Source organism: Taudactylus pleione, unplaced genomic scaffold (assembly GCF_031769625.1).
Source record: "Taudactylus pleione unplaced genomic scaffold, aTauple2 ptg000217l, whole genome shotgun sequence".
Classification (NCBI taxonomy): Eukaryota; Metazoa; Chordata; class Amphibia; order Anura; family Myobatrachidae; genus Taudactylus; species Taudactylus pleione.
Genome location: NW_028284619.1, coordinates 5,616,530 through 5,634,316, shown reverse-complemented (window position 1 = coordinate 5,634,316; position 17,787 = coordinate 5,616,530). Strand labels below are relative to the sequence as shown.

Genomic DNA, 17,787 nt, shown 5'->3' with positions numbered 1-17,787 from the left:
ATTGTAGATAAATCCTGTGTTCAGTAAAGCAATGCTTGCAGAAGGCGTCCTCACTTTTCAGAATTTAACTAAGTCTGGAAAGCTTTACTTTCAGATCTTGTATCTTTTCCTATCTTGTCTCTGTCAGCAAACGCCATCTAAAGATGGCGTTAACCAGTTTACACAATGGTAAAATCTCGGCCAGAGAGGCATCCTCAGATCTCTCCCTGTTGCGCTGGATCTCCTCTCAGCGTTTTTGCAACTTTTTTACTATGTCTGACAGCCGTGGAGTGTAACAGCCGAGTTCAGAGCTAACAGTACAGTGATATGGGGATAGCAAAAGCTATTGCTATAATGAGAACTACTGTATTTGCTGGGACAGCATCTTATTGTATCACTGTCCCCACAAGAGGATGTTGGCAAAAATGAATCACTAAATATAGGTCTTTTAATCTGTCTAAACAAATTTGTGATGTTTATTGTGATACTGCAACATGTGTAGCTAGCTTAAGGTCCACCTATATGTATTGTATATATGTATGTATGTACAGTATATATGTGTATGCTTATTCAGTATATATAATATGTTTTTATGTATAATGTAACGTGTGTGTTTTTGTATGTATATATATATATATATTTATTAATATCCAGAAACTGTGAATCATTTGGATAATTCTTTAGGACATAGCAGATCTCAGTGATGGGCTCAGACTGGATTAGGAGTTACCTTTATAATTTTAGGCTCAGAAATTTCTAGTCCCCCCCAGGGCCCAGACATTACATATTAATATATTTCCTTTCATTTACAATTTCAGCATAATGAGCGGTGTGAAAAACAACATTGGCAGAGGACTGAATATTGCCCTGGTGAATGGTAAGAAAATAACGTGACCCGTAGTGTAATACTTTATCTTGTCTATCTGCAGTTTATGACAGTCCAACCGCTAGAGCAAATAATAGTTATGGGCACAGAGATTCCTCAGAAATGTTTCCTTACAAGACAAATGACACAGTGACTCACAGACAATTCCTTGTGGCTCCTGGTGTGAATCCTGCTGTGAGATTTTGTCTGTAATAGACAAATCATATTTTATAACCCACTGTGACATCCACCAATATTCTGACTGTAAACTATTGTAGCGAGTAGCGACTGCTTCCAAGAAGGTTGTTTGAGCTTTGCATTAAAAGAAGGGGCGGCTTAACAGAGGAGGGGGCCTGCGTACAGTCTCCATGCAAGCCCCTTCCCCTCTCTTGTGCCAGAATCTACTGCGCATGCGCAGGTCTCTGGCGCCATTTTCCCTGTGATTTTTCTACTGCGCAATTTTCTAGGAAAATGTTTGAATTGCCATTTTCCAGTGATATGCAAAGCACCAACATGGGACTCAAGGGTGTAGGGCATTCAGTGAGGGCCCCCCTGTACCCAGGCATGCTGACAGCTGCGCCGGGCCCAGGTGAAGGGGGTGTGGCCCCACTAGGAAAAAAATAAAAAATCTTTGCAGTGCCGCTTCACAGGGGAGGGGGGCGCTGTGAGCCCCTCAGCCCAGCGCATAGCCAGTGGTTGGCACAATCAGTGTTATCGCTCCCCCAACAGGCATAGGAGACTGCTGTAGCTGCTGCTTAAAAGCCGCGAGCAGTCTCCCAGTGCAGCCCAGCACACAGCAGCTGGGATGCTGTGATGTAAGAGGGGGGGGGGCCTGACCCCTCCAGCAAGCTCAGGCCCGGGTAATTAGTACTCATTCGCCCCCTCCTAGAGTCCCGGTCTGTACCCATTATAGATATGCCATTAAACGTAGGAATGTGCAGGCTCGGATAGGTTCGAATCTACACGCCGAGTTCGGATTTTTCCCTCCAAAAATCGGCTCTCAGAAAGAGGCAAAACGTCATCTTTCATGGACAAACATCATCTTCCATGGTCTTTTGTCCAGGAATGATGATGTTTGTCCATGAAAGATGACGTTTTGCCTCTTTCTGAAACCCGATTTTTGGAGGGAAAAATCCGAACTCGGAGTGCAGATTCGAACCTATCCGAGCCTGCACATTCCTAATTAAAAGGTAACTGTGAGTACAGTAAAAATCAGTTTCTAAATTCTAGGGGTCCCTTTATCAGTAGGTCTCCAGCTGTGATGATATGGCTGACTTGTCATGTTTTTTGTTGCAGCTCATGGCAGCAATAAAACTGTCCTTATTGACACATTTAGCACAAAAATATCACTGGGTTAGCTGTTTGGGGTTTTTACCGCATTTTCGAATGTACTAAGTCCCGGCCGCCCGATTTTTCGATGCAGAGGGTGACACCAGGTTTTTCTGGCGTTAGCCTATAGAAGCTTATGGGCTTCTTACCACATCCTGCTCCCCGACGCTTCGCCCCCACCCCGCAGTCGCCCAGAACTTCTCACTGCCACCCCCACTGGGTGCAGGGAGGAGGAGGAGGAGCGTGGGACTTCCTGCACAGGTCACAAGCAGAAACTCTTGGAGGGGTAAGAGACCTACGGAGACTCCCTCACCGGCGTCGGCAGCTTCGCAAAGGGCAGCTCTGATCGCAAGAGCTGTCCTTTGCGATACTAATCACATATGTAAGTTCATGCGATTAGTAATTTTTTGGGTGACTGGTGGGATGTACTCCGTAAGGTTAGTACATCCCGCCCATAGCCTGATGCAAGTGTCAATGGTGCACATGATAGTGCGCCAATGGTAGAGCGTTTGGACCCCACCGGCAGATTTGCACTGTCCACGGGTATTCAAAGTGGGCGTCTCAGAGCTTGCACAGCCCAACGCATGCTAATGCGCAAGGGGCAGGCTGAAACTAGCATTTGCATATTACCGCCACTGCGCCGCTGCCAAAAATGGCAACCGCGGCTGCAATAGCTTCCATCTCTGATTCAGGCCCAGAGTTACTGTCCACCAAAAAAAAAAAAGGAAAATATGTTTTATCAGGATTTAACTTTAATTTCTTTTTAGCCAGCACGGGGGAACTCATAAGAACAGGCCATTATGACATGTACTCTGGTGGTAAGTTATCATTTATTTTATATGTATATCTATCTCACCGGTTAGCTGCCATTTTGTAAATGAATGTGTGCTTTTTTTTTTTTTAATAATCTTTATTAAGTATTCTATAAAGAACAGGAAGTACTTTACTGTGCTCACCCTTGTTGAATGGTGTATGTCTAGTGTATAAATTCCATTCACCAAGGGTGAGCGGGGTAAAGTACTTCCTGTTCTTTATAGAATTATCACGAGAGGAAAGGCAAACTCTTTCTTTACCAGCAGCACTCCCAAACAACTAGAGTTTTACGATACAAGTCCAGTGCGCAGGTATCCAATATATTTATTAAGTATTCAAATGTACAAACATAAAGATGGGTGGAATGTACATAGAAACAGCAATTAACCAAGGTAGGACATATCATAGGAGCAGCATCTCAGAGTATGAAACAGAATGTGACATAGGGGTCTATTCATCATTACTAAAAGAAATTGATGGAAGTAATTAGGTTTAGAACTTGCAGGGATTTTTACCTAATTACCGGAGGAATTTATCATTCCTCCTCTCCATAAGTATCTATTCCCTATCTGCTCTAACTTACCACAGCTGTAATCAGTGCGCCGTTACGTTCACAAAAGCGGCACATGCGCAGCACTGATTACAGCTGCTGTAATTCTGTGTCCATCCATCCATCTGCAAACCCCTCCCCTACCTGGCAGCCTGTCACAGGCTGCAGCCGCAGACCCCGACCTTCTGGCCGGCCCTGGTCTGCATCGGACAGTACGGCAAGGCGGAGGGAGTGGGCCGAAGATTTGTTTTTTATTTTAACTTTACTGTGTTCTGTCGGGAGAACATACTGTCTGTGTCAGAGCAGCAGCCAGAGCCAGAGGAGGGACCAGGGAGCGCCGGAGGAGGACCTGCCCACGCTGAAAGCTGGTAAGTATAACCCGCTATACGCCATCTGAGAGTGGCGTATAGTAATACCATCAAATTCCGAAAATACATAATTTTCTGAATTTGATGGATAGACTAATTTCCATATCTCCATACTAATGTACTAATGTATGGGGAGTGTGGAAATTAATGCAGACAGACTTAACCAGGAGATATCAGTGATATCTCCTGTGTTAAGTGTGTTAATGAATACTAAAAAAACGGTAATTAAGGAAAATATCCTTAAAACCTTTATTTTAGTGTTGATGAATAGGTCCCATATACTGTATCATGAGACCAAAAATACAAGTATAAAAGATGGCCATTTATTAAAATTGATGGAAGCAACATTAACGTAGTAGAGAGGGGGAGGTTTGTGTGCATGTGCGTGTGTGTGTGTGTGTGCTGGACTTGGGAGTTCGTTTTCAGCTGGAGGACATTCCAGTAAGGAGACTGCCAGCTTATCGTGTCCAGGAGTACCTCTAATACTGGCTATACTTGTTCTTGGGACTTTCAGTTATTTTTATAGGTTTAGAGGTGCATTTGAAAGTACAGTACTATCTATTATTCCTGAAGCTGTTTGCTTATACAGTATTAGATATTGCTACAGTTGCAGCCTAGATCAACGATTATGGTTTATATTTGCCGCATGTCTGTTTGTGAAATTGAAATTTATCTTTTTACACAAATTATATGCATATAGTTTTTATTGTATTAATGTCCAAATAAATTGAATGATTATTATTTAGAATAATATATTGATATTATTTTGTAAGATATTTGATATGTATATAGCATGTCCTGACATAATAATTATTATTATTATATGTATCTGACGTATCAGATTTTTATTAGCGCAGTTCCTTATTAGTTAAATTGGTTGGTTGAACTTGTCCCTATGGGACCAGATATTTCCAGTTAGGCCACTGATTGTATATTATACAAACATTTTACTTTAAAAATCTGTCACCTTCTTAGTTTGTAATAGTCATAATTTGTTTCTTATTTTTTAAAGATGTAAAGGACGTTAAGATGTTCTTGGAGGGTGTAAAAGATGGCACCTTAGTATTTGTTGCATCATACGATGATCCAGCCACAAAGTGAGTAACTACAATAGTGTGTGCATTATACCAATGCCGTCACGTGTATGTACGTTATTTTCTGTCGTAGAAATGCTGTAGAAGTTGTGTTACCTCTTAAGCTACCACTTGTGCACGGTTTGTGTTTCAACACAGGGGCTAAATAAAATGCATTGTTTTCCAACTTAACAGTGGGGAAGATTTACAAAAACTTTCACCGCATTTCTCATATGCACCAAGCCCCGGAATGCGATGTACTCCGGGGGTCGGTTGCGGTGGGTAACGCCATCTTCTTGATGTCGTTACCCATAGAAGCCTATGGGCTTCTTTCCGCAGAGAGCTGTGAGAGGGATCCAATCGGATCCCTCCCAGCACCCCCCGCAGTGCATGCATCCTTCTGCTATTGCACAGAAGGACGCCGGAGGGGCTTCTGGGTCATAGACCCGAAAGTCACTACACCGCAAAGGGCTGCTCTTACCGACAGAGCGGTCCTTTACGGGGATCGTCATGCACACCGGCGTTACAAATGCTGACATGCATGCGATGACCGGTGGAATTCATCGCATTGCGAGTGCGATGTGTCATGCGTACCGCCAATTATCATATCACAGCATTCCGTTCGCCTGTCCCACCTTCAAGAGGACAGTCCCCATTTTGAAGGACAGTCCTGCCGTCCTGCGATCGGGAGTTTCGTTCTAATTTGCGGGGGTTACAAGGTATCATCAGTGCACAACTCGTAGAGCAATATTTTCTGATCAAAACACTTAATGATGGTGTTGCCAGGCCCCCCTCGTGTCACAGCCATGCACCCCATCCCACGTTGGAGACCTCACAATGTTGGCAAGTACAGTATGCAGCAGTTTTGAAAATGAAAACAAACACCTGGCTGCCGTTATAGTTGCACCTTTTCTTCACAGTTAACGTGGAATAATTTTCACAAATGCCCACCAGGGATTCAATTGATTGTTGTTCCAAAATCAATGGTGAAAAAGTTAGCACAGTTTACTCACACTTATGGTGCAATGTGTGTACACATCTAGGGGGAGATGTACTAAGACTTGGAGAGAGATAAAGTTTAGAGAGGAGAGATTTATCAAAGCTTGGAGAGAGGTAAAGCACTAACCAATCAGCTCCTAACTGCCATTTTACAGGCTTTGTTTGTATAATGACAGGAGCTGATTAGTTGGTACTGTATCTCCCTCCAAGACTTAGTACATCTCCCCACTATAGTGAGACTCTTGGGGCAAGATTCAGTTAGACTTATAAGAGAAATTATGGTGGGCTGATTTTTTTTTTTTTTTAACAGTTATGTACTGTATATAATAGCGTCAACATACTCTGTTACACTTTACGATTGGGAACAAAACAGTTATACATCCACAGTAATAACAGTCATGCAAAGAGGTTAGAAGGCCCTGCTCACAGACAATCTATAGGGAAATAGCAATATAGCAATTTGATACATGAGGATAAGTGTTACATATGACAAAGTGACCAGTCAGTTTGCAAAGGTTCTTGCCGGGCTGTAAGATCCAGTCACTCAGCAATGTTGGCCTGGGGTCAGTGGGTTGTATGAGTTTAGAAAGAGAACATATGTAATGTTCTGTGAGGAATGTATAAAGGAGAGCTACCGTAGTCGGGTAGAATAGTGTAAGGAGGTAAGGCGAGTGGTTCTGGAAGTTGATAAGCTGTCTGAAGTAGAGGTGAGTTTTCAGAGGACACTTAAAGGTTTGGAGGCTAGAAGAAAGTTTTGTGCATGGGGGGTTCATTTCAAATCATGGGCTCAGCCCAAAAACAGTCCTGGCAATCTGAATGAGAGCAGGTAATGAGTGTGGGTGTGAGACACAGAGCTTGTTCAGAGTGGAGAGGAAAGCGAAGTGATGTATGTTTCTGTTTATGGCGTTGTATATTAGAATTGTAGGTTAGACTGGATTTGATAACATACAGGTTGCCATGACTGACAGTGTGGAGCAGCAGCAGATTCTTTTGCAAGAAAAATCAGACTAGCCGCTGTATTCAAAGTAGATTGTAGCAGTGAAAGTCTAGTTGGGGGAAGACCAATAAGGAGGCTTTTGCAATAGCCCATGCAGGGGATAATGAGTACATGAATTAAGGTTTTTGCAATGTTTTGTGTGAGATAAGGGCGTATTCTGGAAATATTTTTTTTTCAAACTTTTTCATTTAAGGAAACAGCATAACATCAAAGAGAGTAACAAAAAAATGTAAACAAAATAAAAGTCACAAGAAGGGCGATTAAAAAGAGTCGAACAAATCCACAATTTGGACTTAATAATTATGAACAGTGATTTTAACAGTATCCTACAATACTACAAACATAAAAAATCTTGGTATAAAAAGTAAAAGTAATGCATCCATAAATATATATTATTATACCATAGGTGTTCGAATCAGGAGAATATTATATAGCAAAAGGAGTAAAGAAAGGGGTAAAAAAAAAAGGAAAGAACAAAAGTAAGACAGGAGAAAGATATCAAGGGTGGACTCCCGGCATAGTTGATTTATGTAAAGTGAACCAAATGCACCATATCTAATGATACGTAGACAGAGTATTGTTTAAAAGTTAGGTAATATATTCCCTAGAGGAAATGTACCACAACCGGTTAACAAGGGCAGAGTGAGTGGGAGGGTGAGGGGATTCCATTGTTTGGCTATGAGGAGTTTAGACTTAGACACTGACCACAAGGGTCCCTGCAGTAGAAGCACTAGCGGATCCTCAGAAAAGTGCAGGTGGTGACTGCTGACATAAGGTTAACTGCCAGCGCCCAAAACTGCTGGATCACTGGGCATTACCACCAGACGTGGAAGAAAGTGCCCACCATAATGCAGCTTTTCCAACACTGGTTAGAAGAAATTGGGTATAAATGATGTATCTTATCAGGGGTCATGTACCATCGAGTATATACTGTGTAAGATGTTTTCCTAATACTGACACTAAGGGACGCTTTAGCAATCCGTTGACGGATGTGAGACCATTCCTCATTGCTCAGCTGGAATCCAAGATCATTTTCCCACGCTTGTTCAAAGATTTCCTTCAGGGAATATTCATGGGCTATAATGGAGTGGTATAACACTAATATAGCACGCTTACGAATACAGACACTGACGCTCGAATGGGGAAGGCCGATGAATCGTCCTTTAAGGACAATGGGTCTGTATGAATTGAGTGATTTGGAAATAGGTATAATGAAGAGTTGATGGGAACCGATAAGGTTCCTGAAAGTCAGCAAACGTGGTGGGAGCAAACTGGTCAAAAATGTGTAAAGAACGTGTAATCCCGGATAAACGTTAGGGTGCAGCAAATCTATTAGAGAACCCTGAGGGGAACACAGGGTGTTTCTAAATAGGCATTAGAGGGGATGGATAAGAAGTGAGCAAGAAACCTGTGTTCCAGGTTGTCAATGTAAATCGGATAGAAGGATGGGTATAGGCTGAGGCTGGTCTTGAATACGAGAATACGTGGTAACCATGGGAGAAAATCTACTGCTAGGTCTGGGGATATTCTGGAAATATTTCTTAGATGTATGTAATAGGATTTGGAAACAGATTGATTGCGGAGAACAGAGGACTGTTCCGAGTAAGGATGACACTTAGGCAATGAGCTTAAGGAATAGGGTTGTTTGTTGTGTTTTCAACAGAGATAGAGATGTCTGGAAGGTAACTTCTGGTGGGAACATTATTGCTGCTCGTAGCTCCATAGACTGCCAGCAGAAATCAGTGATACTCCTTTCAGACATTAAACCCTGACTTTAACCGGGTTTGGACCCGGGATACTGAGTACGGGTTGAAGTCGAAGTTTTCTGTACTTACCCCTTTCACACGGGATGCAGTTAAGATACCGCCGCCCAGAAAGCTGCCCGTCGGAATCCCGATGCTGGAAGCTCGACCATGGACTAAAGATAGGCGTCTAAATCCCAAAGCCCAGCATCCTGAATGAAGGTAAGCTGGGGCTTTCTAGCTGTTAGCCATGGGGGAAGAGGGTTAGGTTTAGGCACCCCAGGGGAGGGTTAGGGTTAGGCATCCCCGGGGAGGGTTAGGCTAGTGGAAGGAGGAATTAGGGTTACGCACCACTGGGGGGAGAGGTTAGGGTTGGGCACTCCCCCCTGGAGGGTTAGATTTAGGGTGCAGGAAGGGGGGTTAGGGTTAGGCACCACTGGGGTTAGTTTAGGGTTAGGCATTCCCCAGGGAGTTTAGGGTTAGACACCACTAGGGTAGGGTTAGGGTACTTACCAGCCATAGTCAGGATCTTCACTGTTCAGGCTTCCAGCATCAGTATTTGGTCTGCCAAGGAATAGATCCGGCTGCATTACATACCGATTCCCTATCACATGTGGGTAAGGGATCGGTATGAATTATCGCTAGACCCCTGGCCGGCGGTTCAAATCCCGACAGTGGCTGGCCGACAGAGGAGGAAATTCCAATCGTCCCTAGGTAAGTATAAACTAACCTATTTTTCCCCCTTACCTTAACCCTCCTTAAGGGTGCCTAACCCTAACCTCCCACCCAAGTGCCTAACCCTAATCCCCCCTCTAAGTGCCTAAACCTAAGTCCCCCGGGGGGGTGCCTAACCCCAACCTCTCCCCGAGGGTGCCTAACCCTAACCCTCCCTCCCCCTAGCCTAACCCTAACCTCCGGGGAGCCCTAAACCTAAGCCGCGGCTGTCCGATGCAGCGCTCAGCATCCACTCAATCAGGATGCCGGGGCGCTGGTCTCCCAGCATTGGTAAAATGATAGGCGTCTAGATTTAGATGCCTGTCATTTGTCCCTCGTCGGGATTAAATTGTCTGGAAGCCAGCCATCGGCATTACGTCCACCGGCTTCCTAAACGTATACCGTGGATAATGACCCGTGTTATTCTTGTTTCATCACCATTCACACCAGACATGGATCTTCCAGTGATCCAGGTGATCGGGCATTTCAGTGGGTGCTTGGAGAAGATGTCATCTCCAAGCACTACTGTCCCCTGCAGTGACTATCTTTTAGGTGTGACCCGGGTCATCAAGATACGGGTTGCACCTTTCCCACATAAGCCAGGTCGTTGATTCGGATTGCAATTCCTGATAAAATCCCTGATTGCAAACAGGATCATGGGCCTGGGATTGTCAACACAGGTCAGACCTTTCAAACATATGTCGGACCCAGGTCCATGTGTGTTCACGTGCAAAAATCCAGGTTTTTGGCTTGTGTCTGAAAAGGGTATGAGAGAGAACATCCTGCAAAGCCATTCATGTGGTAAATGAGGCTACCTAGGTCACAGAGTATGTACAGTAGGTCAAAAACATTGTTAATCCCAAGTAACTTTGTTGGAAAGCGCAGTTGTAGTATGACCAGTGTTGGCTTATTAGTGCAACCATGTTCTGACGGCACTAACAGTCTTCAATGCAGCCAGAGGTGATCTAGACGATTGGCTTTAAGGTGATTGGCCAAATTGAACAATAATCCTTAAATTATATTTTTATACTCCTGTTGGGCAGACAAAATAAAAACCTACATATTGATCCCAGTGTGTTCACATTTCAAGACTTATTTTCCGAAAGGCAAATTGCATAATGTGTTGGACATACTAAGTAGAATTACACAAAATATTTATCTGCAAGATACATTTTATTGCAGATATAGAAATTAAATATTCTTAATTGTTCTAATGACAGTTAATTTAAAGTAATAGATGTTGAAAACCTGTTATCACTGTATATGTTTTCACTTTAGATTGGACGCCCAAGCCAGAGAGACATTTGCTAGCTATGGAAGTAGTGTCTCAGGGAAACTGGCTTTCCGAGACGGCTGGCTCCTCGTTGGTGGAAAAGGATTAAAGAACAAAACTCCCTTTGAACAGGTATTGTAAATATGTTCTTGGTTTGAAATACTGTATGTGTGAGATCAGTAGATGAGTTACTGTACCACTAAATTCCATGCACACACATAAATTATCTTGAATCTACAAAGATCCTGACCCAGTTACTAAACAAAAATTACCTTTAGAAGTCCTGCAGCTGCCATTTAAGTTAATAACATACAATTTGCATTCTCAATAGGCTCATATTCATAGTTTCCTACCATCCCGGATCCTGCGGGAGAGTCCCATTTCAAGCTCAAATCTCCTACTCCCCTGCATTGTGAATCAAATCCACCAGATTCCTTGGATTCTTCACTGCAGCCAGGGAACCACCAAGGATTTTTTGGGGCAAGGACAGTGATTTGCTGTAGTCACTATGGCTGCTGTACAGGCTCATCAGCCTCTGCTGTCGGCTCTTAGCAAATCCCTGCTGGACCCCCGGCAGGATGGAACACAGGGATCAGGTTGCCTGACCCCTGTTATCAATGTCTTCTTATCTCAGCATTCAGGGCCAGCACTGGAAACCATGGGGCCCGGAACACCCATTTTTTTAGGGGCCACCCATCCCAGAGACCCTGGCAGGTACAGGCCAGTTGTTTGAGAGTCTGCCTTACCTATATGTGGTTTCTCTGCAATGGGGAACTTCTGCAGAAATTGTTCTTTCCTGGGCAGATGGTGACTTCAGTCATTATTCAGTCATTTACTACTATTCATGTAGGGGATCACATGGTCTGGGAGAAGCTTCTTTCATAGCAATACAATCTATGTTATTGTCATATAGCAAAGATTTGACGAAATAATACATAGCAACAAAAGTTTTTTTGTTGGTGCAGAACAAAATGATCTTCCATGATCAAAAATGTTATATTCTTAAACTGTATTTGCTAATAAGTTACCATTTGTATCAGTAATGTTTGCTTAGAATGAAGATTGCTGTCCCTTTATCCTTATCCCCCTTGTGGCTCTCCAGACCCCAGTGTCTCTCCAGCTCCCTACTGTCTCTCCAGCCCTAGATGCCTTCTGTCTCTTCATTCCAAGCCCCTCAGTGTCTTTTCTAGCCTGCAGTGTCTTTTCCAGCCCCCAGGGTCTCTCCAGCCCCCACAATATTTCTCCAGCCCCCACAGTGTCCCTCCAACCCCCCACAGTGTTCCTCCAGCACCCACAGCATATCTCCAGCCGCCCACACCGTCTTTCCAGCCTCCCTGTATTTGCTAGTTTGGTACCATTTGTATTAGTAATGTTTCTTTAGAATGAAGATTACTGTCCCTGAGTCTTTTTCTTCTAGACATGCCAGTTCCAGACACTTCCGCCAGTTCTCTTCAGCCATATCTCCCCATTTGTTGCTCCAGCCCCCACACTGTCCCTCCAGCTCCCACACTGTCCCTCCAGCCCCACAGTGTCCCTCCAGCCCCCACTGTGTTTCTCCACCCCCCATAGTATCCTTCCACCCCCCATAGCATCTCTTCCCAAGCCACTACCTGTGCTGCTGCTGCAGTGATCAGCAGGGAGCAGGCATGTATGTAACCCTTACATGCCTGCACCCTGCTGATCACTGCAGCAGCAACCTAGGCAGTGGTTACAGATAGTTTCATCTGTGGGCCCCTCTGGACCCCATGAAATCTCTGAGCCCAGTACAGCTGTGCCCTCGTCCCCCCCCCCTCCCCCATCACCAGGCCTGTCAAGGTTTGCTGCTGTTGTTAGTGTGTGAGCTGTAGCTGATGGTGGGAATGTTTTATTAGTAATCTTCAATTAAACACACAAAAATGACAATACAACAAAATGTTTTAAAATCTGTTAGTTTTTTTTTTTTTTCCAAGACATGATCATTAAAGAAGTCTGTAATTTTCTATCATATGTGGTAAATCAACGATAATTAAGTGAAATATAAGTTCAAAAGTAGTTGCATGAGCATCAGATTTATCATGTATATTGTGCTGAGCGAGATGACATATCACAGCGAATAGTTGAAAACAAAAAATCCAGTATTACATGGGAAAAATGATTGACAGGATGAGATAGTGACATAAGCAATGACCTTTCCTCCCCAAACAGGGAAATATACTTACACCACTAATCCTGTAAATCTAGTCTCAGAAAAATGTCAACAAAAGGATACGAATTCTGAATAAATAAAGTATAAACTTGGTAGGATGGGAACTCACTGATACCGCTGTCATTAGTCAGGCCTGCACTAGCTGGGGCAATACTAAATGGTTGCTAGCCTTATATTTCAGCATAATTCTACCATAGAGCATGATTCTAAATAATGAGTAAAGCAAAAAAGAGCAATAACTGTGCACCTGGGTAAAACCATGTTGTACTGCAGGTGGGGCAGATTTAAAATGCTCAGAGAGATTTAAATTATAGAAGGGTGTGACCAACCTCAAATCTCATTTGCAGTGTAAACATAAAGCTGTCCAGCATTAGTGGGCTTACATGCACCAGCAGCCAGTATTTATCCTGCATGCAAAAAAAAAAAATATTTGCACCCCTTGCATTGCAACATGGTTTGTTCAGGTGCACTTTTCTGCTCTTTGCTCTTTTTTGCTTTACTCCCAACTCAGAATCAGGCCTTGTGTGTTTGGCCAACTGGTTCAGTTTGATTTCCTACCCTGAAAGCAGTGGCATCGTAAGAAAGGAGAGGGACATGGTGCACTCTCCGTCCGTGGCCCCCTCCTCTCATCCAGCTCGCTGAGCGCAGAAGACTCTGAGCACTAGTAGACTCTAGCACTGTGAGAGATAAGTATGGAAGATATGGGTGCAGGGTGTGCGGTGTGTGCCCCCCTGGACCCAGGGGCCGTGTGCACTGCGCACACTGCACCCATTATAGATATGTCACTGCCTGAAAGCTACAACATTTATTGAACTAAAAATGTTTTGCATCTAGATTTTCATTATTCTTCTTTTGTAGATTGACTCCTGTCGAGTCTGACTCGGCAGCGTTAGTGCACATGCGTGAACTGGATTCACCCAACAGGCTGTGGAGGGATATGTACGGGGGCGGAGGGCTACTTTCGCATCCTGGGACTCCTTCCCATAGGAAGGAGCAGGACTTTGAGAATGAACGCCATCTGAAGCTGGCGTCCAATCTCGCAATCAACTTCTGAAAATGGTGCACTTTTGGACTTTGATGAATTTGGAAATCAGGGGGTCATTCAGACCCGCTCGCGAGCGAAGGTCGCTCGCTAGCGGGTCGATGGTGGGCGAATGCGCATGCGCACGATGGAGGGAGCGCGAGACTCGGTGAGCGACGAGAAATACGTCGCTCGGGGTCTCGCACCAAAGGGGGCGTGCTGTCGATGGTGAGTGACAGCACGCCCCCTTTGGTGGGCGTGCCGGGGGCCTGGCTGCCAGACGGAGGCGTTCCCATGGGAACGCCTACCGTTTAAGTCCGGCCCCACTGACATCACTAGTGATGTCAGTGGGAGTGATTTTGGCTCTGATAGACTCCAGGGCTTGCGGCAGCGAGACCCTACCACAAGGGTCTCGTCACAAGCCCGATGGTCGCGATGGTCTTGACCATCGCGATCATCATCATGGACGCTCGCATAAGCTGTGGGTGGTAACCCACAGCTATGCGAACGTCCATAAGGCCGCTCCACATTTAAATAGGACCGCCCTGATTCAGAGCGAATGTTCTGCTCAGAGCGTTCAGCTCTGAATCAGGGCCTCAGTGTATGGAGATCACATTCCACTTTGGGGATGGCCGGTAAGCAGGTGATTTCAGTGAATCTCCTGCATGACCTGTTTAATGAATGGGGCCATCACTTGTTTTACAATAGTTGAAAAATGTCATATTTTTACGTACTTTTAAAGATAATGAGAAGGCCCCATAGAGAGTTCACTTTGCTTACTGTATTTTTTTTATTTAATTTGAACACTGAACATTTACTGTGTTTAAATTCGTCATTCACATTGAAAACTTCTAAAAATACTGTACAATGTAACACATTTAATCGTGGACAGGGGCAAATTAACATTTACTAACATTTATTTATATATTCGTACCTTGCTTAAACCTAGTTTAGTCCATATAAGATTACGGTATCAAAGGTGTTTATATACTTATTCACAGTTGTTCGAAAACCCAATGGTTTGCGTATAACTAATCTGGTGGGCGATTGGCGCATGTGCCAATCAGTGTCTGCGAGATCGCTCGCAGTGCCGCCTAAGCCGCAGCATGACTGACATGCTGCGGCCATTTGAGATGGGGGCAGCAACAGTGACTGTTTATCAAACAAAGGGCTTGTGGACTCCAATTTGTAGGCTTGTCAAGGTCAGGATCGGCGTTTTCCGACACTGATTTCCTGGCCCCGGTAGAGGAGTTCTTGTGGCCATTCTGAGTAAGCTTAGGCTTAACTCAGATGGCCGATGGCCGCCCGGTGGTAATCCGAAGCTGCAACTTGGCTCTGCAATGCTGGCAGTGGGCGTATTTAGCCTTCAGACGCCTCCGGCGGTACAAGCAGTTTTTTCCGCATTGTTGCTGCATCCAAAGACGCAGTGGTGATGCAAATAGCGCACAAGTCTGAATCCACCCAGATATATGAAATGAAGTTTATACTGTATATATTATATGTTACTGCTGTGAACTTACATTACAGAATAGCTAAATAGGATATAAAAATTAATTTCTAATTTTGCCTCCTATTTAGCACATCAAGAATAACAAGGAAACAAACAAGTACGACGGCTGGCCCGAGGTGCTAGAAATGGACGGCTGCATTCCTAAAAAAATGAACTAATGACGTCAATATGTCCCAGACCGCAATCTGGAGCCGTACTGTACGGGTGATGTCATAGGCCCTAGAACTGTCCTGACTCCATAGGGGCGTTTTCTCACCATGTTCATATGTTGATATAGATATTGTTTTATTTAATAAAGAAAAGAGATGTTGAGGGTGGGGATGGGGGGGTTGCTGAGTATGTGCAAGCTTTTGGCCAGTAATATTATCTTAAAAATGGGGCTAAATTACAAAACACATCAGGATTCCCATCTGAGACCGTTTTTTATTGTAACTAAGTCCGAAAATGTTCTCCAAGGAGTAATTGAATGTTTTGTAGAAAAAAATAAATTAAAAAAGACAATCTGTGGTCATCCTCTGCGTAATTAGTCCAGATCGTCCACATGTCTGTCAGATCTCTCGCTGTGAAGAAGTGGTACAGACCTCATCAGTCGCTGCACTGTGATTGTGGCATTGGGTCTGATTCAGTACGCAATCCGCAGGCAGCGCCGATGTTCCGGAACTTCAGCGATTATTTGCAGCTGCACATGCATGAAAGAGTCTGAATTCTTCTACGGCACCTGCGTTACTCTGAGTGTATATATAAACAGTGCCATAAGTAGGGGCGTGCGAGCAGTGCCGCCGCATAGAGCCCTGTTGGTTGCACGCCGCTCCCCCACGACCCCTGCAGTTGGCTATCAGGGTGTCTGGAACGGCACCCTGCGGCCAGAAATGCTACTGCAGTGTAGCCGGATCATCCTCTGGATGCTCTGGACAGGCACCCTGCAGCTCTTACAGCCCCCTCGGAGCATCCTGAGGAAGCTTTGGTCAGAGCTGTAATTACCGGGGCCGGTACAGGGCGCAGAAAAGCCCTGTCATGGCCCTGTGCAAAAAGGTGCTGTTGCAATTGGAACAGACGGTATTGGAATTGTGGCGTCAATCTGACGGACTTTCCTGGGCGGTGACTACTAGTACACGCAACAATGGCCCATGCAGTGGGCGTGGTATGGGAGTGTCATGGGCGTGTCATTGCAAGCGGATGCGCTCACAGGCGCACAGACCCAGACAGAGTAACTTCACCTGCCATAGGGTTGGTGTTTTTTTATGTTGTGACTGATGGTGGTGTATAAGGAGGCACCGATCAGTATTACAGAGCACATGGGCGCTAAAAGTGGGCGTCTCAGTCCTCGCACGGATGTACACTAGGGAAGAAGCTTGTAGGCGATTTGCATATATTTGCATGTGGGCAACCGCCAATAGGTGTGTGAGTGCTTTTGCCTACAACTCAGAATCAGGACTTTTGTCTGCAGCCTCAATGACTCCAATGATGAAATGTCACCCTAAAATCCCTAATAAACTGCCACTCTGGAACCCTAACCTTGTGTCCTCCAGTGGACTTCATTCAAATTAGAAGCAGTCAACTCCATTAAAATTAATGATACTAAATGTCTATACAGATAAATAGATCGTGTTTTTGCTCTCTATTACAATGAATAAGAGACTGGGTAAATAAAAAATCTCTATTTAATGTCTAATAAATACACATATATTATCCGAATGATCACAATCCAATAAATAACTGTTCCTCTAGATAACAATATATAATGATATGCCAATAACTACTTGAGTAGCAAATCTGATGGAAATAAATGTCAAATAGATAGGAATCACAATAGGTGAACAATTGTATAATAAAAAGGATAATAATAAAAGGGTGCTGGTGTCCCAGCTTCAATGAATAAAATGTAGGAAATGACTTGGTCTCTAAGTAACCACTGGTGAATATTCTAAGCGTGGCCACGCTGTTTTATACATACGGTCCCATGGAGATGTTCAAAGTCCCAGCGAGTGATATCCAAATAGGTATGATGTGGATCCATAGCCCAGAGCCACCAAGTGCTTTCCAGGAGATCCAGGATAACTCTTTAGCCCAAGTGTTTTTATGCAGTCATCACCTTGGGAATTGTCCCGTCTCCAAGGAAGCAGCCACGGCCAGTGGAAATCAGCACACCGCTACAGCAGCTGAAGCAGCACTTGCCCAGCAAGTCTTGCTGATTACTTAGCCAGAAGCCGGAGCCGCTCCACCATAAGACGTGTCAGGGACAGGAGCTGCTGGAGGACTTATTGCCCAGCATGCCCTACCCGATATTGACATAGCGGGACCTGCCGATAAGCTGCTTCCACAGCATTCACCTTGCTTGCAATACATCTAGCGGCTGGAGCTGCCACACT

At 44.4% G+C, this 17,787-nt stretch overlaps 1 protein-coding gene across 4 annotated transcripts in view; it reads left to right on the top strand.

The window, feature by feature from the left end:
* Positions 1-16,983, top strand: part of LOC148517435 (protein FAM3C-like) — a 121,606-nt gene extending 104,623 nt beyond the window's left edge. For all 4 annotated transcript variants that reach the window (XM_088478708.1, XM_088478707.1, XM_088478710.1 and 1 more), the window contains 5 exons: positions 798-856; positions 2,941-2,991; positions 4,917-5,001; positions 10,708-10,834; positions 15,487-16,983. In XM_088478708.1, the coding sequence (XP_088334834.1) occupies positions 798-856; positions 2,941-2,991; positions 4,917-5,001; positions 10,708-10,834; positions 15,487-15,576 (412 nt within the window). In that variant the 3' untranslated portion in view covers positions 15,577-16,983. The remainder of the gene's footprint in view (positions 1-797; positions 857-2,940; positions 2,992-4,916; positions 5,002-10,707; positions 10,835-15,486) is intronic.
* The last annotated feature ends 804 nt before the right edge of the window (positions 16,984-17,787 follow it).